This window comes from Scheffersomyces amazonensis (assembly GCF_036850825.1).
Source record: "Scheffersomyces amazonensis strain UFMG-HMD-26.3 chromosome Unknown RJT21scaffold_1, whole genome shotgun sequence".
Lineage (NCBI taxonomy): Eukaryota > Fungi > Ascomycota > Pichiomycetes > Serinales > Debaryomycetaceae > Scheffersomyces > Scheffersomyces amazonensis.
Window position 1 is genome coordinate 1,819,951 of NW_027042741.1, and position 23,924 is coordinate 1,843,874.

The 23,924-nt window shown below is 30.0% G+C and overlaps 9 protein-coding genes across 9 annotated transcripts; 4 read left to right on the forward strand and 5 right to left on the reverse strand. All coding sequences in view use genetic code 12, as the record gives it.

Annotated features, from left to right (window-relative positions):
- Positions 1-219: 219 nt before the first annotated feature.
- MNN21 (alpha-1,2-mannosyltransferase MNN2) lies at positions 220-1,797 on the reverse strand (the record flags this gene model as incomplete). Its single annotated transcript, XM_064885246.1, has 1 exon — positions 220-1,797. The coding sequence occupies one exon, from the start codon at positions 1,795-1,797 to the stop codon at positions 220-222; it is 1,578 nt and encodes a 525-aa protein (XP_064741198.1).
- A 1,931-nt stretch (positions 1,798-3,728) lies between these two features.
- MNT3 (Mnt3p) lies at positions 3,729-4,784 on the reverse strand (the record flags this gene model as incomplete). The annotated part of the gene is made up of 1 exon (XM_064882958.1): positions 3,729-4,784. The coding sequence occupies one exon, from the start codon at positions 4,782-4,784 to the stop codon at positions 3,729-3,731; it is 1,056 nt and encodes a 351-aa protein (XP_064741199.1).
- A 1,653-nt stretch (positions 4,785-6,437) lies between these two features.
- KCS1 (inositol polyphosphate kinase) lies at positions 6,438-9,888 on the forward strand. Its single transcript, XM_064880730.1, has one exon. It carries the CDS (start codon positions 6,819-6,821, stop codon positions 9,633-9,635), a length of 2,817 nt encoding a protein of 938 aa, XP_064741200.1. The 5' UTR covers positions 6,438-6,818; the 3' UTR covers positions 9,636-9,888.
- On the reverse strand, positions 9,755-11,347 carry LYP1 (Lyp1p; the record flags this gene model as incomplete). The annotated part of the gene is made up of 1 exon (XM_064885278.1): positions 9,755-11,347. One exon carries the CDS (start codon positions 11,345-11,347, stop codon positions 9,755-9,757), a length of 1,593 nt encoding a protein of 530 aa, XP_064741201.1.
- A 233-nt stretch (positions 11,348-11,580) lies between these two features.
- On the reverse strand, positions 11,581-12,591 carry RJT21DRAFT_137472 (uncharacterized protein). Its single transcript, XM_064883293.1, has one exon. It carries the CDS (start codon positions 12,322-12,324, stop codon positions 11,887-11,889), a length of 438 nt encoding a protein of 145 aa, XP_064741202.1. The 5' UTR covers positions 12,325-12,591; the 3' UTR covers positions 11,581-11,886.
- A 241-nt stretch (positions 12,592-12,832) lies between these two features.
- RJT21DRAFT_12815 (uncharacterized protein) lies at positions 12,833-14,222 on the forward strand. The gene has a single exon (XM_064882910.1). The coding sequence runs from the start codon at positions 13,059-13,061 to the stop codon at positions 14,169-14,171; it is 1,113 nt and encodes a 370-aa protein (XP_064741203.1). The 5' UTR covers positions 12,833-13,058; the 3' UTR covers positions 14,172-14,222.
- Positions 14,161-16,662, reverse strand: GUT1 (glycerol kinase). The gene has a single exon (XM_064885656.1). The coding sequence runs from the start codon at positions 16,167-16,169 to the stop codon at positions 14,274-14,276; it is 1,896 nt and encodes a 631-aa protein (XP_064741204.1). The 5' UTR covers positions 16,170-16,662; the 3' UTR covers positions 14,161-14,273.
- Positions 16,663-17,809: 1,147 nt separating this feature from the next.
- RJT21DRAFT_137475 (uncharacterized protein) lies at positions 17,810-20,316 on the forward strand (the record flags this gene model as incomplete). The annotated part of the gene is made up of 1 exon (XM_064883294.1): positions 17,810-20,316. Exon 1 carries the CDS (start codon positions 18,037-18,039, stop codon positions 20,314-20,316), a length of 2,280 nt encoding a protein of 759 aa, XP_064741205.1. The 5' UTR covers positions 17,810-18,036.
- A 2,340-nt stretch (positions 20,317-22,656) lies between these two features.
- On the forward strand, positions 22,657-23,769 carry GLN1 (glutamate--ammonia ligase; the record flags this gene model as incomplete). Its single annotated transcript, XM_064885257.1, has 1 exon — positions 22,657-23,769. One exon carries the CDS (start codon positions 22,657-22,659, stop codon positions 23,767-23,769), a length of 1,113 nt encoding a protein of 370 aa, XP_064741206.1.
- Positions 23,770-23,924: the final 155 nt, after the last annotated feature.

Here is a 23,924-nt window from a genome sequence, read left to right on the forward strand (position 1 = left end):
TCCTTATGATTTCTTATACAACTTTGATTGACACTAATAATTTAAAGATCGTGTCTTTTGTTTGGATGTATTTGGTCTGGCCTGCATATAATGACATAAATCCACCTATAGTACTATCCGTAGTACTATAACTAAACCTTCGAAGTATGATATAAATATTGTATGGATCTACAAATATTCTATGTATTATATAAATATATATATATATATATATAAGCCTCATTCCATGGAGGACATGGTTGATTTTAAAAATAGTAGATGTTCATGAATTTCTTTACAAAGGTCTACTCTATCAACTCCTTTAAAGGTTATTAATTCAATTTTAAGATCACATAATAAGAATTTCATATTTGACCATTGAACAAATTCAAAATCATAACCAGTTCTTACTTTCATCCCTGTTCCATATAATCTTAATCTATTTCCCTTACTATCAATTATCTTTTTCTCACTCTTTAATTTCCAGGGATTTAATTTAGGGAAATTAGCATGAACAAATAATATTCTAGGTCCATTTTTAAGTAAATGATCTTTAGTTTTAAGAACTTCCCATTGCTTTAAATTGTTTTGATATAATTGACGTTGTTGATTATATTCATAATCCTCTACAGGATCATACTGGCCCATTCCCGTACCTTCGAATTCATTTTTCGAATTAAAATATCCAAATGCATTAAGAAATTTAGCAACTTGATAAAATGGTTTTCCTACTGCTACAGTAGCTGCTAAAAATGTTTCTTTATCACCCTCTCCATCAGATCCTTGTGAAAAAAGTGGATAAAAGTAGTTTGGACCATATAAATTGTAATATAATGCAAGGTGTAATGCTTTACTGTGTGTCGATTTAGAAATCATTAATTGACCCGATTCTGATGTTGGATCAGGAATTGCACCTTTCCTCTGATGCAATGGAATTCTGTCAAGATTTAAATGTTCATGATCATCGCCTCCTTCATAAGGTGGAGCATCATATGGAACATAAGCTCCATTAACTTCATCATACTTAGGTAATACTTCTGTCTTACTAATAGGTATTCCAGCAATTTTATAATAATATGGTGAAGTTGCACGTCGCCAAAAATCGGGCCATACAATTAATCCATTATTAGTAAATGGTTCACTAGAAAATAAATAGTCTGGTCGGTGAACAGGAATATTATCACTATCAAGAAGTAAGACATTTTCAAAACTTGAAAGTAAAATGGCAAGGGCTTTATATTGATACCCTTTAAATTCAAATTTTGAAATAATATCTGCTTCTGCTTCAGAATCTGATGCATCTGGATCACTCAATGCATAAGGTAAATAAATACATCTTGCACTTAAAGCTGGGAAAATTCTTGCACAAATATCTAATTCATATTCATCAAGTTTTGGAATAAGAATTTCTATTGGCATCTCTGATCCTAAGGCTCGAATAGACTTTACAGATAATAAGGTCAACCAATTGAATGATCCACCTCCAACAAATACTATACCATTACCCAGGTATATACCTTCTGGAGGTGTATCATCTAGGCTAGAAAGTAATTTGGCATGAGATTCTGTCATTGATTCAAGTTCTTCATCATCAATTTGAAGAAATTGTGAAAGATAGGATTCACTGAATGCCTTCTCATCTTCTGAACGTTGATCGTCTTCATTATTGTCTTTATTTTCTGTATCATATCTTGCATGATAAATTCTTTTCGAAGTTGAATAATTATTCAAGGGGGGAACTTTAGGTTTATTATCATGAAATTTCTTGAAGATCTTTTGAAAGTAGTCATAACGTAATTTGGAATTTGGTTTCTTCATGGATGATTTTATAATCCTTAGTTTCTTTTCTATTTCAAGTCTTTTCTCTTCCATTTCTTCTGGAGTCAATTGGATTTTAGTTCCATCATTTTCTCTTTCTTGCTGTTCTTCTTCTTCAAGATCTTTTTCAGCTTGCTGAAGTTTTCCTATAACATCATTCTCGTCTGATTTAGGATAAGAATTGGAAGTTATAGCTTTCTTACCATGAATCTTGGATGTCTTTGATACAAACAATGACGCTATTTTTAAAAATGCTGTTTTTATAAAACCTATTTGATCTTGAGAAAGGTTGGTTATGCTTTCATTGATTAGTACACTTGGAGGGTTGAGATCTTCATTATGATTGTCGTTATGATTAGAAGGATCGTTATCGGGAATTAATGATAGGTTGGGAAGTATTATGAAGTAAGTGATGGTTATGATGAATATGAAGGAATATACTAAGGAGAACTTATGTCTTCGACGTAGATATGACTTTATCCTTAGTGATATTTGCTTGAGCATTCTTATTGTATGCAAATGAGTGAATGATGATTTTGATTATGACTATGATTATGATGATTAGGATGATTATAAAGGAATGAATGAATGATTGAATCAATGAGTGATGTTTTAAGTAATCTATTGGTGGAAGCTTAATGATACATATGTTTGAATGGATGAATATTTATATGAGTATTATGACACTAGGCTTCTGGTCAATTGGATGTTTAGTAAATTGGAATGCTGGGTATATCAATCACGTAATAATACCAATTGAACTTATGTGTTCCTCTTGACTGCTGTTCTGTAACTCTAAATAGTACGCGAACTATAGCTGTATATGAGTCTCCAACAATTTTCTTCAGTGTTAACAAATATATACGACGCCAAAGATAAACACTAGGAAAAGAAGTAATAAATACCGTAATATAAGTACACAAATGTGTATATAAAGTTAAATGGAAGGAAATGAATTAATTGAACAAATTGTGTATCTAATTTTCACCCAAATAATAATTATATTATTAAAGTTTTTTTTTTTCGTAGTTTATTCAGGCGGAACTTTTTCCCTGCAATTCTGAGATTATAAGTTTTAGATTAGATATGGGCTAATACAGCGAGTTTAAAGATAATGTAGAATGATCGAGGAATCTTATTAGGATGGCAAAATTGTTGGTCATAAAGAAGAAATTATTTTAACTTTTGGAAGGGGTTGTGGGTGTCTATAGTATTCGTTCCCCCTCACAACAATCAGAAGTACTATTACATAGATATATACAAATCTACTTACAATTATATAGCAGAAATCTGATTCTCATTGTTTCAGATTTTTCTTATGCTTCAGTAGTAGTAGTAGTGCAATTTTAAGCCGGACCATAACCATACAATGTAGGTGCAAACTAAAATAACAATAAAAAAGATTTTCTTACGGAAAGTAAGGGTATTAGTGGAAACGGGTCAAAAGTATATTAAACTTTAGTACATGATTAATTTATGAAATAAAGGCAATATTGTTGCAATTCCATATATAGATTTAAATAGGTATACACTGGATTAATTTAAGCATTTTGGATATTCTTCAAGTCTAAACAATCATTGGTGAAAGACAATAAAACGAAAAATAAAACGAATATAGTGTACCATTCAACTCAATAAGGTTAACGCGAATTATTTGTGATGTAGCCAAATGTCTTAAATTGGGTAAAAGTTTCTGTTCTTGTTATCAGATTTGCTCTCGTATTTTATATTATTTTACAATTAGCGAGTTTATACAATCCCCCTTTTACGGATGTAGCCGCTTATCATTCTAATATTAAATCGATTGCTGTTACTATTTTCAATCTTTGTGATAATTTTTATTTGCGATTTGAGCATGTGCATGAACAAATTATGCATAGATCTAAATAATAATCAATATACGAGTTTGGCCTATATAATTTATGCGTTACTTATACAGAATTATCCTCAATTCCATTAATTACATTTAAAAAGTGGCTGGTACAACTTAAATCTGTGAAACTGAAGTCATCATCTGGATTACATGAACATTTATTATTAATAAATACTTGATTCTTTAATGGGCATTGAACATATGGTTGATGATAATATCCTATATCTCCAAACCAATGTAATTGATGAGGTTCTTCTACTACAATGGATACACCTAAACTATGAATAGGTGCATCCCCCCATCTCTCATAAAAGAATCCACCTTTCGAATCAAGAAATTTGAAGTAGTTTTCATATTCAGAGTTTTGATAGATTGATAATTTTGCAATTTCAAAATTCGTCCAAAAATGGCATAGGTTGTAAGTATTACTTATAGGATTCGTAACTAATTTAAGTAATTGCTGTGATTGTTTGTTATAATGTAACTTAAGATATTCTTGAAAGTTCTTCCATAATGTCGGTATGGTTCGCTCATATTCGAACATAGTTAATGTAAACCCATATAGTTTATCATTCTCTTTCATAAATTTAAATACGTCATAATCGATATCACAAAATATTTTTATGCCAGGTTCAAGTCTCCAATAATATTGATATTGATTAACTAATTCATGCTTATAGAAAAATCCCAGATAAAATCGACACATTTGTCGATATGATAATGAATCTCCATATAACATAGTATCATTAGATTGATTTAAATTCGCTAATAATTTATTTCTATTAATGAAATCGGGAACTCTCCAATGATCTTCAGGTATAGAACCAAAATTAATTGATCCAAATGGTATGAATGAAGAAACTAAATATATAAATTCGTTATCGAATGGTTTATCATTTAAAAATGTATAGTCATAATTGAATTTGTTATTATATCGATCTTGAACACTTTGAATAGTCTCCAACACATCTATTAATTCGGAATTTCTACATAACATTAGAAATGTAGCATTTTCTCTTTGTTGGAAATTATCATCTCTATATTTATGTATAATAATTTTTTGATCTTCTTGAAATAATGATACTTGATCAATTAAATCATCTATTAATTGCATGTTCTCTTGGTTCGTCTGATTAAAATCCCAATTATATTCAAACTCTATTAAACCTTCAAACTGCTGTTCACTATATATAAATTCTTTTTGATTAGTTAAATTGCTCAGATCCTTCAGGACTATGTCTGCCTCATTATATATAAGAGGGTCTTGACAAACTGTTAGTCGGACACATATTAGTATGATGACATATGTGAAGATCATATTGCATACCGACTATAATTTCGGCATTAATAGTTAAAGTTAATAATTGACAGTAACCCCCTTTCCTTTTAGGTATTAACTTCCATTACAAGAGAAATTCTATTTTTGTTGCTACAAACAAACAAATTTTGTCACATATTCCTACATCTGTGTAATTGAAATATTAACACAGGTTTTCTTTTCAGATATTTACTATTTACTATAATTAGATTAATAAGTACTACTACTTATGACAAGCTATTTCTAATACCATTGAGGTTTGAAGAATATTTGCACCTAACCCTTTACATGAACTTAAATTAGATCTACATCTAGATCTAGCAACTCATCTATTCTTTCACGTGACTTTAAAAAGTCTTGGCGGGTCCTTTTTATTAAATGTCCGCCTCCTGGTATAAGATGACACAAAAGTAATAAGAACCATTTTTATGGGGATGCAAAATGTGTAGTGATGGAACTGGTAATAGAGAAGAATATAATATAGAGTAGAAGTATGAAGTAGAAGCGAGTATGAGTTTCTGTTGCTAAAATGGGTGTTGAAAAATAAATTAAGGTAGAATTGATCAACAGGTACTACAGTATCAATACTAAAATTGGGTTACAGGGTCTATATTAGCAATAAAAATAATATTAATAATAACAATAATAATAATTGACCATGCCGCTAACGGTAGCAATCGTGACATAAAATTCTACAAAATAGAGTAAGAATAAGTATGTCAAAAATTACATCTATTAAGGGGACAAGTAATGGCAATGACAATGCAGAAGCGTGGGATGCGCATAGAATAAATCAAAGAGATGGAGTTGAACACAGCACAACACAACACAACACAACACAACACAACACAACACAACACAACACAAACAAAAACAAAAACAATAATAATAATAATAATAACAATAATAACAAAATAAAGACAGTTAGGCAGACAGGTGGGCAAAGAACAGTAGATGGCAGATGGTGGGCTGGGCCTTGGGTCTTGGGCTTTTTTACAATGCGTGGTACATAATTAGATTCCAATTATATATTGTGGGGGGAAGCGAGGAAAAGATATTTGTCGTCATCATCTCACTAACCACGTTGTTGGCGTAGAAGTAGTATAGTTGACGATAAGGTTAGCGTGGCTATAGATGGGCTCATAGATTATTTGTTACAGTAAATTGATACACACCTTTACCAGATGTCCTATTAGTCTGTAATGGTATTTGTAGTGTTAATAATTATGGTGTTTTGTTTTGTAGTATTGTATCATCAGTAACATTACTCACTCACTAATTATCTCACACTGCATTCCCGCTAAAATGCGATTGTCGCAAAGGAATTTGCGGCACACTCACTAAAAAAAGAAATATCTGGGCTTGGTAGCTCATAAATGTACAGTATACACAAATAGAAAATACAAATGAGCAACGAAAAATCTAAACAGTTATCACATCACTGACAACTCTTCTTTTGTTATTCTTGGTCTTACATCTTGGCTTTTACTAGTTATTATATAGTGTCTTGTATTATAATACAGGCTACAGCCACGCGTGTTCATTAATACCATTCTTACTTTAACTTACCTTCATTTTTCCTTCTCATCGTTAAGTTTACGGTAATCATCTTTTTTTTTTATCTCTAGATATCATAAATAGATCACCATTTACTGTTACAGGGGCCAATACACCATACACAAAAAGTTTATGTATGACATTCCATCGGTTCTTAAAGTTTCATCATTGTTGTAGTGGAGGTTTCTATGCCTAATTATATATTATATATCTATAATCCTGAAGAAGTATACTTCATCAACTACTACTACTACTACTACTATTAGTTTAAACATGGACAGGCCCATCTCTGATTCATCTACATCGATGATTTTGCCCAATCCACATTACTCACAACCATCTCAATCTCCAGGTCTACCTTCAAAACCCAGTGCAAATTCTTCAAATCCTTCAAATCCTTCTGCATCATTAATAAGTGAATCTGCCATGTCAAATCATTCTTCAACTACTGATTTAACATTAACTGGAACTTCAATATCTGGTAGAAAAGCTGCTCGTTCACTTCGATTATTTCGTCATCCTACTTCATCAATTAATGGTACATCTGAAGATGATAATTCTCATCCTCGTGGTGATAATACAATATCTTTAGAAACTCAAGATACTATAACAACTAATACATATAAATCATCTCCTCTTAGTTCCAATGAACCATTAATTCCTGATGATATAGTTAAAGTAGATACTCAAACCATTGGCCTTGAACCTGTCTCTTCTGCAACTTACTTTCCTCATACTCCAGCAGATCAAAAATCAGATATCTTTAATTATGATACTTCAACTACTATTACTAGAAATCATGAATCAATTGTCACCATTCCTTCTAATCAACTTAATAATCATATAGATCACCATAAACATGAACTTATTAATGATTCATATAAACATCTACAGCATCTTACAGCCGATGTTGAATTCGATCATCTGTCAAATGGTGATATAACTAATGTTAATGTTAATGATACTGTTCTAAAGGATCAACCAGATTCTACTAATAATTCAACTACTACTAATTCTAAGAAATTTGTAGATTTTGAGAAAACTATCCTTAAATTATCTAGATCATCATCACCAATATTGGAAATCAAGCATTATAAGGATGATATAAATACTAATCAAATTGAATCCATTACCAATGATAATACTCATCAACCTCATGAACATCAACAACGATACCAACAACATCCTCATTCGCCTCAATTGAATGAATCCTTCCCCCTAGCTGTTGAATTACGACCATTTAAAAATAAAGTAGGTGGTCATACAGCGATCTTTAGCTTTTCTAAACGAGCAGTATGTAAAGCATTGGTTAATAGAGAAAATTTATTTTATGAAACTGTGGAATTAAAGCATCAAGAATTATTAAATTTTATGCCCAAATATATTGGAGTACTTAATGTTCGTTATTCTAGTTTAATTTCTGAAAATGCTTATGATTTTGAGGATGATAATGGTAATAATACTTCTGTAAATAATAATAATAATATTAATAATATTAATAATAATAGCATCACTATAAATGAAGAAAGAGATAATTCTAATAATAATTATAATAGAGATAAATCTGAAATTGTTGAAGAATTTGTTCCATTAAAGAAAAAGAAATCTATTTCAAGATTTAATAGTCCTCGAGGGATAGAAATTAAACGAAAACAAATGTTACTGCAAGATTATGAACTTGAAGAAAATGAATTACCTCCAGAAGTTGTATTGGATGATAATAAACATATTATACCTGATTCATTATGGCATCATTATTCTAATTCTTTACCTTCACCTGATCCAGATTCAATTGTTAATGGTGAAGCTCCATCTTCTGTAGGCGGAGCATTTTCTGTAAATAATAGTTTTCATAATAGTTTTCATAATAATTCAGTATCTTCTTCAATAAATTCTCCTGGTCTTAATAGTGGGAATTTTAGTAATCTTGGTGCTACATCAGTTAATATTGATTTACAAGTTCAAGTTTTACAAGAAGTTTTCAATCCAACTTTAAAATTACAAAGTGGTAATAATAATAATTCTAATTTACCAACTACAAATAACCCTCATGATGATATATTTGCTATGGATGATGAAGAATCTAAGCAACATCTGGATTATTCAGTAGTTTCTTCACCCAATTTACAACCTATATTAAATTCTAATAATTCATCTTTAGATAATGATAATAATCAAAAGAATGAAAATGTGACTGAAAATGAAAATGTGACTGAAGAATTTGGTGGTCCCTTACCAATATTAAGAAAACATACAAGATTTGAAAGATTTATATTATTAGAAGATTTAACTACAAATTTAAAAACTCCATGTGTATTAGATTTAAAAATGGGGACAAGACAATATGGAATTGAAGCAAGTGAATCTAAACAAAAATCTCAAAGAAGTAAATGTTTATCAACTACATCAAGAAAATTAGGTGTAAGAGTTTGTGGATTACAAATATTTAAACGAAATGATATAAAGAATCAACATATTATAAAGGATAAATATTTTGGTAGAAGACTTAAAATTGGTATACAATTTTGTAAAATATTAACTAAATTTTTATATAATGGTCGAGATAATTATTCAATTTTACTGAAAATTCCGACTTTAATTATTCAATTACAAGAATTATATTCAATATTTTCAACATTAATTGGTTATAGAATGTATGGATCTTCGATTTTATTAATGTATGATGGTGGAGATAATAATGATAATGATATAAAAGTTCGAATTATTGATTTTGCTCAATCAGTTATACCTGATCTGGAAATTATTAATCCAACAATTCCACCTTATCATCCAAATTTACCCGATATGGGATATTTAAGAGGATTAAATTCTCTTATAAATTATTTTAAAATTATATTTAAAATTGTAAGTAATGGTTATTCATATACTAATGCCAATGAAGCTATTGAATTTTTAAAAGTTAACAAACAATTATTCCTTAATAATAATCCATGGTTAGATAATTATGCTGAAAATGAAAATAAAAATGATGGAGGAATAAATGATCCAATAGATCCAAATGATCCATTTGATATTGAATATCATGGATTTATGGATGATGATGATGATGAAGGAGTTATTTCTGATTAAGGATGTGAGTGACGATGTAAGTGTGGATGTGTTTTGTGATTAACTGTTTGTGTATGTATATTTAATTGTGTTAGCATCTCTTTCTTTGTATAGTATTAATATTAATATTTAATCGGTATCTATTTAGTAAATGCAAAAGGTGATTGATCAGTAAAGATATCTATAGTATCAATTGATCGAAGTAATGGTTCATTCCAATACCATGATAAGAAAAGTGACATACTAACTAACATGATCAGAGTTAAATAACAACTAATGAAATTATCCCAATTAAAATTCCAAATATTAACTAATCCATTACTTAATATAATTATAATAATACTACCAATACTTAACCAATTTAATAACTTTAATAATTTAGGATATTTTGAATGAAATCGAAGATTTTCATATAAAACATTATTAAATTTAAGAGCAGAACAAAATCTTAAATAACTTATCAGAATACATAACCACATAATTAATCCCGAAGTAGCACATAAATTAATTAATAAATTAAATAATATTTCTATAGTCTTAAATTTAGATGCTAATGAAATTAATCCAATACTTGAAGTTAATAAAATTGCTGGATATGGAACTCCCCTTGTATTTGTAATACTAAGAAATTTTGGAAATATATTAATATTAAAATTAGTTTCAATAATTGATATTAAACATCGAGATCCAAAATATATATTAGAATTTGCAGCTGATATCATTGAAATTATAATTATTGAATTAAATGCATTTAATATAAATGAAGATGAATTTATTCCAGCATTAATTAATCCAATTAAAAATGGTGAAGAAAATATATCATTTTGATCATTTGATAAATTTGGATCATTACATTTTATTAATAATGTTAAAAGGAATAATGTAATCATATAAAATATAATTATTCTTATTAATACATATTTTATTGCTCTTGGAAGTGATTTATGAGCATGATGAATTTCTCCTGAACAAATAGCTACTGATTCTATTGATTGAAAAGTAAAACAACTGGCAACTAATGATCCTAATATATTTACAAGTTTAGATTGGAAAGGATCTTTAATTATATGAATTGTATCAATCCCCCAAATAAATTTACTATCCCAATTTTTAAATCCAATATCTTTAATAATTATTAAATAAATAGCTAATCCTATCCAAAATATTATGAAAAATACTTTAATAATTGAAATTATAAATTCAATTTCTCCATAATAATTTACAGGGAATAAATTAAATATTGTTAAAATTATCCATATACTAAATATTACTAAAGTTTGATTATTATTTATGAATGGGATTTGCCAAAATAAGAGCATTTCATAAATTAATGATAATTCTAATGCTAATGTTATTGACCAACTTAACCAATATATGATATTAATTGAAAATCCAATACTATTTGAAAGAAATTTAAATTGAAATTGACATAATGATCCATTAATTGGCATATAACAAGACATTTCTCCTACGGATTGAACTATGGTATAACAAATAATACTAACATATCCATAAGAAATTAGACTTATAATTGGTCCATTAGTTAATTGACTTCTTATACCTATAAATAGTCCTGTACCAATTATACCTCCAAGACTTATCATTTCAATATGTCTAGATTCAAGTAATCTCTTAGTATGTACATGTTGAACAGGATTTTCTTCAATTTCCAGTTCTACCGATTGGTTATTGACATTGACATTGGGCAATAACCATGACGTTTCATTAACCATCATAACCCTCAAAATATGACTTTTATATTCAATGTTTAATCAACTCTGGACTTCATACTCTTTAAGGTCTATTACCCCATATTTGACACAAAGTCGGCTGGGATCGGTACACGACTTTCACCAGCTGTCATTGTTTACGGTAACAGATACTAGCAGCAATTTCACTTTTACTGTTTCATAACCATGCAATAGGGAATGGTAGTAATTGTAAAAATAATATTATTAATATTTACTATATAATAATTGGTATAATGTATATTGAAAAAGAGTAAAAATTTAACTATGAACTAATAAATACTATACAAGCATAAGCGTAAAATGAAGTAGATCAAAGCTGAAATGTAGAATAAAAGAAACAAAACTGTAATTACAACGTTAGAGCATGATATAAAAAGAAAATTCATCAATTGCTTATCAGATTACCTGATAAAAAAAATTGTATTTTGGACGTATTCTTTGATTGTATCTGTCATTTAATTCGCTTTCTTCAAACTCGATGAAATGTATTTATACTAATCACATGAGCGTCAACTTTATATTTATTTAGAACCAAAGTGTTCTTCATATAAAGCTTTAAGAGTAGCATAGTGTTCAGTAGCTTGATCATAGATAACAACTTCAGCAGCATCAACAGCTTGGAAAACTTGATAAACATATGGGTAAACATATTGACCAAAAGCATCTTGACCAGCAACAATTTTTTCATGGATTTCATATTGCTTGAATAATGGATGAGAATGAACGTGTTCATCTAAAAATCCTTGAACTTTAACAACATATGGTTGAATAAAGTTAGTTCCAATTTCCAATGATTCACATAATTGATTATGATGATGAGTTAATGGATGGAAAACAGTTTCAGTAGCATGTTCAAAAGAAGTTTCCTTTAATTCAACACACTTATAGTTATACAAGTATATAGTGTAAAATAAAAGAAATGATGCTAAGAAGCATTTGATTTTTGCAAATAAGGCCATTCTTTAGTTTAATGCTCTTCTAAAATTATCTCCGACTGATCTGATTTTGATCTGGTGACACAAATAAACTGAATAGATGAGTTAAATGATACTTTAAATAATTCAATTCCAAATTTAATATTTGGAAATGTAACTAATTAATTATAAATATATCTAGAAACTTAACCGTGGCAAAAGCAAAGTCATTTATATCATTGGAAAATTCAGTTAGAACTTACCCAGACGGAGGATGGTGAACTTTTTTTCCGTCTCGCACGTGATGGAAACATAAAGTTTTCGTCCTGCATAATTTAGGTAAGTTAATTAAAATATTAAATATTAAATAAAATACAACAAAATAAATCAAATTTTTTGATGTACCTGTATGTAACGAGCTGTTTGTTATGACCTTTCCTAATTAGGTAAAGCTATTGGCAAATTGCAAAAAATTGAAAAGATTTGAAATGTCAATGTTATTGTTTTGTCTTAATTTGTGATTTGTATGAGGATGTGAGTGAAGTATGAATGTTTTAAAGTTAAATTAGTTGCATGAATGAATCCGACATAATAGATGGAATTGATTCCGCAGAGATCAGATGGAGTAGTAGTAAGGGGATACTTTGTATTAACAATGTTTTTTTCAGTTGTGAAGTTGATATTTGATAAGTCATTCATTTTTTCTTAAATAAGTTCTTTACTTCTCTTTACTATTTAATTAAGCCTCTACTTAGAACTTTACTCCATTTACTTATAGAATGAATTATACTGATGTACTGAGTGATAATAAGGAGAATCCTCAAACTCCTAGTAGATTAAATAAAAGAAAATCTTATTCAATCTTAACTCCAGTATCAAACGTATCATACTCACCCAATATGAAAACTTTAACTCAAACTAAATCAGATAAGGAAAGAATCATCAGTGAATCTACGGGATTAGTTAAGTTTGCTTTATCATCCAATTCTTCTCCAATTAGATCTACTAATTCAACTAATCCTTCTAGTCCTAGAAAATTAGGATTACCAGTTTATATACCTATTTCAGATAAGAATGAAGAAAATTCTCCAATTAAATCAGACTCCAATAACGGACCCAACTATCTTGAACTTGAACAACAATTACTCCAACAATATCAGGATAAACAAAAAGAATTATTGCATCATGAAAAACAAGTCCAAGTAATTAAATTCGAATTATTGGAATTATCTACTAAATTAGAAAATTGTAAAAGAGAAGAAAAGATTCAACAATTAAAGAATGATAATCTTGCTAATAATGCAGATATATATAAACAAGTGCATTTACAAACTAATCAACAACTTAATCAAATTAGAATTGTGAAGTCTCCACCAACCCTGCCTACCAAATATAATGAAAGCAAATTTCCTAGCATTGATACTTTGAAGAAGAAAGCTTCCTTTATAGTAGATAAGAACCTCTCAGCCAATTTCAAAAATGAAATTGAATCTGTTTCAAGAATGTTCAATTCAAATATTAATATCAATAATACCAAAGGATTATCTCCAATAATGCCTACACCCAATGAATTAAGTCATAAAACATCTAAATTTTTTAATGAAGTATTAGAAAACTTATCACCAAAGAAGACAAATGAGAATTTCAATAAATTAAATGATTCTTTCAATAATACCATAAATAGTATTTCCAAGAATATCTTAGCCAAAAGTTTCATATCAAAGGAGTCAAGTGAAGAAGATTTGATCAATAGTTCATTCAACTTCGACAATCTTTCTTTCGATAATAGTCATCATGTAGATCACTTAAATGTTATTTATGAAAATAGCGATGTTTCTGAACAAAGTGATATTGTTGATATTGATGATTACAATAGCAGTTTTGAAGAATAATTTCATTTAATTATAATTGTCTATCATCTACATAAACATATATACTTAGGTACATATGGAATAAATCATGCATTAGTAAATATCTTTACTTTTAAAATGTATTTAATCTAAATCTTCTAACCAACTCTTAGCCCTATCAACTGCCTTTTCCCATCTTTTCCAATTTCTTCTTCTCTCAACATCTGGTAATTTAGCAACAAATTTATTAGTGGAATCATCTCCTGTACCATCTATCTTTTCAATTACATCATCAAAATCTTTCCAAATTCTTTCTTCTTCATTCTTGAATGATAATCCAGCAGCTATGGCTGCACCTAAAGCAGTACATTCTGAAATTGCAGCACGCTTGACGGTAACACATGGCCCCAAAATATCAGCTTGAATTTGTAAAACTTCATCTGCTTTAGACATACCTCCATCTACAGCTAATTGGCTTAGTGGTTGATTCTCATCTTGTGAACTTAAAGCTTCTTCTAAGAAATCTTTTGAACCACCAGCATCTTCGGCCATGGCTCTTAAAATTGCCCGAACTTGGAAACAAACTCCTTCCAAAGCAGCTCTAGCAATATGACTTGAACTTGTATATTGAGTCATACCAAAAATTGTACCTCTTGAGCCACCATCCCAATATGGAGCATATAAACCTGAAAAGGCTGGAATGAAAACTACTCCACCAGAATCTCCAACTCGTGAAGCTAAGGGTCCAATATCTTTGGCATCTTCAATTAATTTTAAATTATCTCTCAACCATTGGACAATAGAACCAGCCACAGCAATTGAACCTTCTAATGCATAATGAGGTTCTCCAGCATCACCTTTTAAAGTGGGGAACCAATAACCTAAAGTAGTCAATGTTCCATGTTCAGAAATTAATTTCCTAGTACCTGTATTATAAAGAAGGAAACAACCAGTACCATAAGTACATTTTGCAGATCCTGGTTTTACAGCTAATTGACCTACTAATGATGCAGATTGATCACCTAAACAACCACAAATAGGAGTTCCATGAATAGTTTTAAGAATATCATAAGCTTCTTGAGTGATCTTATTGTGAAATCCTAAATGAGATAAATTTGGTGATGTGAAACTACCATAAAATTCTGAACTTGAAACAATCTTTGGTAATTTAATTCTAGTTGGATCTATATCCCAAAATTCTAATAATTCATCATCATAATCTTTTGTTTCAAGATCCATAAAATAAGTTCTGGAAGCATTGGTTACATCTGAAACAAAATTCTTTTCACGAGTTAAATGATAAATTAACCATGTGTCTACTGTACCAAACATAAGATTTCCATCTCCCTTTTCGTATTCTTCACGAATAATATCATCATTATCTAATAACCATCTTAATTTTGCTGCTGAAAAGTAAGTAGATAAAGGTAAACCAGTTTTAGCTTTCAATTCTTCTTTCTTTTTTTCATCTGTAATTCTTTCTAAATGTTGAATAATTTCTGAAGTTCTTGTATCTGTCCAAGTAATACCACCACTTAAAGGTTTACCGGTTTTTCTAGACCATACAATGGTTGTTTCTCTCATATTAGCAATTCCAATAGCTTTGACTTTATATTTAACTTTTAAATTAGGATTTTGATTGATCTTTCGAAGAGTAATTAAACAGGCAGTTAAACATTGAACAGAATTGGCTAAGATATGAACAGGCATACATTCGACCCAACCAGGTTGAGGAAATCTTAATGTTGGACCTACACTAGCCTTATTATTTTCAATTTCAATATCATCAGTAATAGAAATAGCAATACCTTCAGCAGTAAAGATTGGTTCATTATGTCTCATTAATGAAGATCTTCTTCTAAATTGTTCAGTATTAGTAGATTCATCAGGAGCTTCTGAAGCTGTTGTAGAATATTCAATTTGATGTTTAGCTATTTCTTCTCCCTTTTCTGAAAATAATATAGCTCTAGTGGATGTAGTACCTACATCAATAGTTGCAATAACTGGAATTGATGGAGCATTTGAATTTCGACGAGGCATGATTTAATTAGTTAATTAGTTAGTTATTTATGCTATGATTTTGTTAGGAAATGTTATGAAGTGAATTGAATCTACAAAGTTTAAAAGGTATTAGTTTGAAGTGAAAATTTGTATGCTAGAATGATTTGAAAAATATACTACACTGAAAGTTTATTCAAACAAATTCATTTATATATGGAGTACCGCAGTTAAAACTTAAGTTTACTTAATTGTACGGATTAATTATTATGTATATAGTGAAATTGAATTGAATTGAAATTATTGACCCGAATTACTACTAAAATTAAAATTAAGTAAATTTAAATTAGCCTTAAATTTATAGTTCCAAACGACTGTAATTATATGTACGGGGAAATAAGCAGGCAGTAATCCGTAAATTAGTATGGTTGCTTTCTCGGTATAATATAGTAGTAGATAAAAAAAAATTTTCGCTAAGAGTGGGTTGCATTGTTTAACTCGTGAGAATTTTCGGAATCATTTTGGGGCTATAAATATCTATTATTATTGGTATACACATATTCTAGACTACAGTTTGAGTACCTTGGTGATCACTCAGGCGGGCAATATTGTTTTCATTGTTTCTCTCGAGACCAAGTGAGCTCATGAGTGGAGCGTGAGTCAGGGGAAAAGTTCGCAACCATAGTTATTTTATTTAGTTGTTTGTGTTGTTTATTCTATGCTTTAACGTATACTATACTATACAATACTAAACTATACCAAAAACAAATTATACATATATTGCTAGTATAAGCAATCTTAAGTTGTAAGTATTTACGTTGCTTTATAAGATATACGTAATTGAAATAGCATGTAATATTCGCAAGTATATTCTTGATTCGGTTTATACCTAATTTGGTAGTGAAATTCCACAAAATTAAAACTTTAATTTAATAATTTTTAAGTGGGGTGGCCGGCATAAAAAGTTTTAGAACAATTGGTTATTGGAGAATATGAGGCGCCAAGCCGTTAGACAGAACGAATTGTAAAAACAGGTAATTTGATTTATCACTTATATTGAGCCCTGTTCTGGTTTTGTGGTAGTATGTTCCGTAAACAAGCAAACGCAACTACTGCTAATTATGTCAATCTTTGCAGTGTCAAACTGTACTATGTAAACTTTTCCTAAACCAAACTTTTTTCTATGAGGCAATAATACCGTTACAGGCTTCTATTGATAGATTGGAGATTGTGTCAATAATTTCTCAGTTTGTATCACTTGACACGTTGTAGGAGGAGAGTATCGCAACCACCGTAGCATAGATTCAGTCTTCAGTCATATCAAATAGGATCAATACGTCCTACTACATGCACTACAGTCTGATTAAAGTAAAAACTATAATAGCTATCAAATTTTGCGTACTAATTATAACGCAATTACTCTAAGAAACGTGCAAAAAGTGTATACGGCTGCAATAGTGAAAAATGAGAATCATGGGGATGAGATAAGTTTAGCTCAGCTGCACCAGCAGAAACTACCTTCCTAATGACTTAATTGCTATATATTTTATGCGTACTAGTAGTGTTCACAAGAACCAACAGCATCAGATGAATCATTCAATCAATCATAGAATAATCAATAATCATTCATTAAATCAGTCAATCATTCACTATCTATTACTCCATAGTTTGAGGTGATGACGGCTCCTGCATACAGGCCCATGATTTTAACAACAATCAAATACTATGGCGAGAAAAAGTGACTCGAAGATCACTAAAGCACACAAGGCCCTATTGACGACTGATCCTGTTATTCAAAAGCAAAAGCTGATAAGCAAGAGTTTTAAAATAATTGAATACTAAAAAGTATTAACCACTTGTTATATAAAATCCTTGTAAAAATTAACTAACCAACCCAACACTAACCACAATGTCAGGAGGTTTCAAGATTCACTTGTTCCTTATAAGTGGGATAGTGGCATACCTCGCGTATACATTGACATATATTTGTCCAATTAATGATATTAATTCATCATTTAGTTCAACCAATCAGTTATCTCCAATACTTCATCATACTTGTCAACTTAGTCATCAATATTTAAAGCCAATTTATCATACAACCATTTTACCAAAATATCAACAATATATTGAACCATCATTAATTCAATTGGATGATTCTTATCATATCCTTGATAATTTACATGAATTCCAATCATCAGTACTTGATTTGACTGAAAAATGGGAATTAAATGAAAAATCTCAATTAGTCATTGATAAGACTCAATCAGTAATAAGTTCTATTGATACTTATGTTTCAACAACTTTATACCCTCAATTTACAGATAAAGTTAATTTAGTTTATAGTAAAGTTGATCTTTATATTCGATTATTAAGTAATCAAGTATATATTTATTCAACTTTGGCTTATGATGAACTTGCCAAATTAGGTATTTGGGAATACTTTACAGAATTATTGGAACAGTTAATTTCAATTAAATATGTTAATGATTTTGTTCAAATTTATAAGAATTTTATTCAAACTGTTAAAGATACAAAGACTTCTTTTAAATTTCATGAAAAGACTGAATTTATTAAGCAAGAGTTTAAAAACTTGGTCAAATTTAATGAAACTTCAACTAATTTCAAACAATCAAAAAAAAATATTGTTGAACTAGTAAAGGATATTTTAAATAAAGTCTCCAAGGATAAGAAAGTTTCCACTAGTGAAGAAGAAAAACAACAAGAAAAAGAGAGTGAAGTGCCATCTGAAGTCTATGATGAGGATGATGATGATGTTTATGATGATGATGATGAAGAAGAAGAAGAAACAATCACCATTCAATTCACTTCTACTGTAACTGTTGTCACTGAGGCTACCGAAGAAGCAGAACCTCCTGTTAACCCTAAAGTTGAAAAGATTCATCAAGAATTATCTCGTTGGGAAACTAAAGTCAATAAGACTCTTCAATTAGCCTCCAATAATCTTGAAATTGAAATGAAACCTATCATTAATTCAACTCTTGAAACTATTAAACCGCTTGTTACTAATATCTTTACTAAATTACATAAAGAAAGTCATTATAAGTATCAAGAGTTACATAAGAAGATTGGAGAAATCAATAAAGATTTTGAAAATATAAAGGCTACTAGCGATACAAGTATTGAAACAATAAGTCGTCAAGAAATTAGAGATGATATTTCTGCTACTAATGATTTATATGTTAAAGCAATCCAAGAAATTAAACAGATTTTAATTGATAATCATGAAAGAGTCATTATTGAATATTTCAAGGTTATTCAAGATACTATTGATATTTTAGAATCCTTTTCAGAATCAACTTTTAAAGAATTTTCAAAGACTTTGTCTAACTTAATTGAAGAATTAGATGAAGAATCTAATGATGCTGAACATGAAAATAATGTCTCATGGAAATTTTGGAAGAGATTTCATAAAGTTAAAGAAGAAATATTTGAATTCCGTGATTTCATTTATGATAATGCTGAACAATTCAATTATAATGATGGAAATGTAACCACCACATTTGAAGATGTTATTGGATTACATGATTGGAATGATTATTTAACTAATATTGAATTCCATATAAATTATGTTAATCGTGATAATGATGATTATCTTAGATTAGTTAGAGCTCAAGCAAATGTCGCATTCCAATTACGTGAAGGATTGGTTAGACAATTAATTGAAGAGGCAGAAAAAAGTGAACAACCTGTTCAACGCATTGAGGAGTCTCATGAAAATGCAAATGATCATCAAGAATCTCAAATTGAACCTGAGGTTGAATCACAAGATATTCATGAGGAAGTCCCAGAGGCTAAAACTGAAGTTGTGGCTGAAAATGTTGAAGAACCTGAACCAGTCGAAGAGCCAGTCGAAGAACCAGTCGAAGAGCCAGTCGAAGAACCAGTCGAAGAGCCAGTTGAAGAACCAGTTGAAGAACTAGTCGAAGAACCAGTCGAAGAACCAGCCGAATCAGTAGAGTCAGTTGAAAAGCCAGCTGAACCAATAGAGGAAGCAGTACCGGTAGCTGAACATCAAGAACCAGTGGAACAAACAGTGGAAGAACCAGTGGAAGAAGCAAAACCAGAAGTTGAATATAAAGAACCAGTGGATCCAATCAACGAACAAGTCGCTGAAGAGCCTAAAGATTCAATTCCCAAAGAACCTAAAGATGAAGTTCATGAACATTGAAAATAAATAAAATAGAAAAACCAAATCATTCACTCACTGTAATATTTCACATTCCTTTTCCTATTTAGTTATTATGATTACCCCAATTTTTGAAATTTAGGCTGCTAAATTAGTAGCGTGAGTAAACCAAAAAAGTTGAAGATTACCATATTCGGATATGATAATAATTATATTTTCATACCGGACAATTGTTATTTGAATTATTTATTTGAATTATTTATTTATTTATTGCTTTGTTATATTTTACGAATACACTTAGTCGAGGGTCCTTATGGTCTAATTCGTATTCTTTAGTCTTTGCATGTTTACTTCTATCAGATTTGTAAAAGGATCCACTTTCATAAGAGTTGTTATTGTCTATATATTTTTTTGAATTGCTATTACGTATATACCCGATTAATACACATGATATATTTATACAATACATTTAAATAAATAAATAAAGCCATATAGGATTGCAAATAGTCAAGTCCGATCTAATCAGAGAAGAATTGTTTCTATTTTGTGTTAAGAAAATAGATATGCGAGATAAGAAAGTCTTTGGTTTGTACCCAAAAATAGGAGGTAGCACAATTGAGTGTTGTTGATTGTGTAGAATAGATAAATATTAACGAAAAGTAATAGAATACTATAGAACGTAGTAGCTTAGTGTATCCAACGTGGATTAATGTAAAGCAGTATATTGCATTAATGGGATTAATTAATAGAAACAATAAAAGAGAACATATCAAACCTAAATTAAACTCGTTTAGATAACGAACGATTCGAATATTCCTTATCGTGAATTAAGTATCAAGTGATATTACCCCTAAAACAAAATGCAAATTAATTGGTGCCTCGATAAAAGGAGTTATGTTGAGTTGAAATGAGGGGTGGGAGGGGGAAATTAAAGACAATAATAATTTAATAATAATATTAAATATTAATTAATTTCAATATTCGAGGAGGGTAATTAACAGAGAATTGTGTCAATGGAGAATAAAGCATAGAAGTAATTGTCTGTAAGGGTCGAAATGGGCGTACAATAAGGATTATTGATCCTGATAAGGTCTAAAGTTCGAAACAAACCTTTCATTCATTAATTCATTAATTTCTAAGTAGATTGATAGCTTGAACTATTCGACAAATTATCTCTAATACTAGTCAAGTCAATTACTTAATTAGGAAGGCCCCCCTCCTCCATATTAAATTGCAGCGGCTCCGGTGCGAAATTTATTAAAGACTCCGGCCAAGAGGCTAAACCTTATGAATAGTAGGGCTCTATATACAGTACCGATTATGATCTAATTAATTATTATTGGTTGTAGCGAAGTCATTTTGTGATTTTTGACTTTAAATGCTACAAATTACATGGTAGGTACGATAAGAAACAACTCCACTTTATACATGGAGTTTAGACAAATACTACTTGGCCCTTTATGAATGTAACAGATAACTTTTTGTAAATTTTTAGTTACTAACTATAGAGTACAACAATTATTTTAATATATTAATTTTATTATTTTTGTTTCCTAATACCTTTAATCTGGGGATTGTATAGAACTCGTGTATATTACATTGTATTATCATGTATTGTATTGCAATGTAAATTGCAGTCAATTCCATTGAGCGAATTGCAATTTATTGTATTTCATTAACTCATTGAGGCAATTAGTCTATTGGTTCCAATATGTCAAACATCACATAGTCTATTTTTCATATGATGCTGTTAGCGGTTTTTTAATTAGGGCTTGCTGATAAGAGAGGTGCTTAATATGTCCATACAGGACAGGTCCTAGGTCTCACCATCAACTATGAGAGGTTCGGTTAATACAAAGTTGTAGAAAAAATAAACAAAAAAAAAGAATAAAACACAAAATAATACTAACGGATTATTGATTCCGGTGGGCCATATAGCTCCTGCACACAACTAAAGTATTATGGATTTCTTTTTCGGGTGCATTGCAGCTGTGATTGGCTAAGATAAAGATAAATCGCCCTATTGCACCGCCAGTTCCCTTCTTATCGGGATCCATATCCCTAATTGAAAGGTTCAAGGAAAAGAAAAAAAAAAAAAGGAAAGAAAGTCAGTTGAGCTTTATGCTTAACAGGAAAGCTATATCAAGCAAAAGTAAAGGTTGTTGAATTTTATATATAAATAATTCATTATCTCTCTAATGAAATAATTTTATTAGATCTATTTCTTATCTTCTTTTATTCTTTAATTCATTGATTTGATTTGAGTTTAATTCAACTGAAGATAATTAACCAATTCCCTTAATCAACAATTCATCAATCCATCCTAATATAATAGTTATCTCATCGATATACTTTACTACATATACATATAATTTTTAAAAAATGGTTAGCATTACTGAACAAACCGCTATTTTAGCTAAATATCTTGATTTACCTCAAAATGGTAAAATTCTTGCTGAATACGTCTGGATTGACGCTGAAGGTAATACTAGATCTAAATGTAGAACTTTAGCTAGTAGTCCATCATCTGTTGATGATTTACCAGAATGGAATTTTGATGGTTCCTCCACTGGTCAAGCCCCAGGTCATGATTCTGATGTCTATTTAAGACCTGTTGCTTATTATAAAGATCCTTTTAGAAAGGGTGATAACATTATTGTTTTAACTGAATGTTGGAATAATGATGGTACTCCAAACAAATTTAACCACAGACACGAGTGTGCTAAATTAATGACTGCTCATGCTGATGAAGAAGTTTGGTTTGGTTTAGAACAAGAATATACTCTTTTCGATCAATTTGATAATGTTTATGCTTGGCCAAAGGGTGGTTTCCCAGCTCCTCAAGGTCCTTACTATTGTGGTGTTGGTACCGGTAAAGTTTATGCCAGAGATGTTATTGAAGCTCATTACAGAGCTTGTTTATATGCTGGTGTTACCATTTCTGGTATTAACGCTGAAGTTATGCCATCTCAATGGGAATTCCAAGTTGGTCCATGTGTTGGTATTAACATGGGTGACGAATTATGGATTGCCCGTTACTTATTACAAAGAGTTGCTGAAGAATTTGGTGTTAAGATTTCTTTCCATCCAAAACCATTAAAGGGTGACTGGAATGGTGCTGGTTGTCACACTAATGTTTCTACCAAGACTATGAGAGTACCAGGTGGTATGAAAGATATTGAAGTTGCATTAAGTAAATTAGCCAAGAGACATAAGGAACATGTTTTATTATATGGTGCTGATAACGATTTAAGATTAACTGGTAGACATGAAACTGCTTCTATTGAAAATTTCTCTTCTGGTGTTGCTAACAGAGGTGCTTCTATTAGAATCCCAAGATCTGTCGCTAAGGAAGGTTATGGTTATTTCGAAGATAGAAGACCAGCTTCTAACATTGATCCATACTTAGTCACTGGTATTATGGTTGAAACCATTTGTGGTTCCATTCCAGATGCTGATATGACCAAGGAATTTGCCAGAGAAAGTTCTGATTAATTCTTTCAATACCTTAATAATTTAATAAATTAGAGAAATGTAAATAAAGTTGATTTTTATTTCTTACAATCTAGTCTAGTCTGCCTTTCTTTCTTCTTTACCATTTTTTACCAAACAAGTAATATATTTTATTTTAATGTTATACAAGAAGTTTG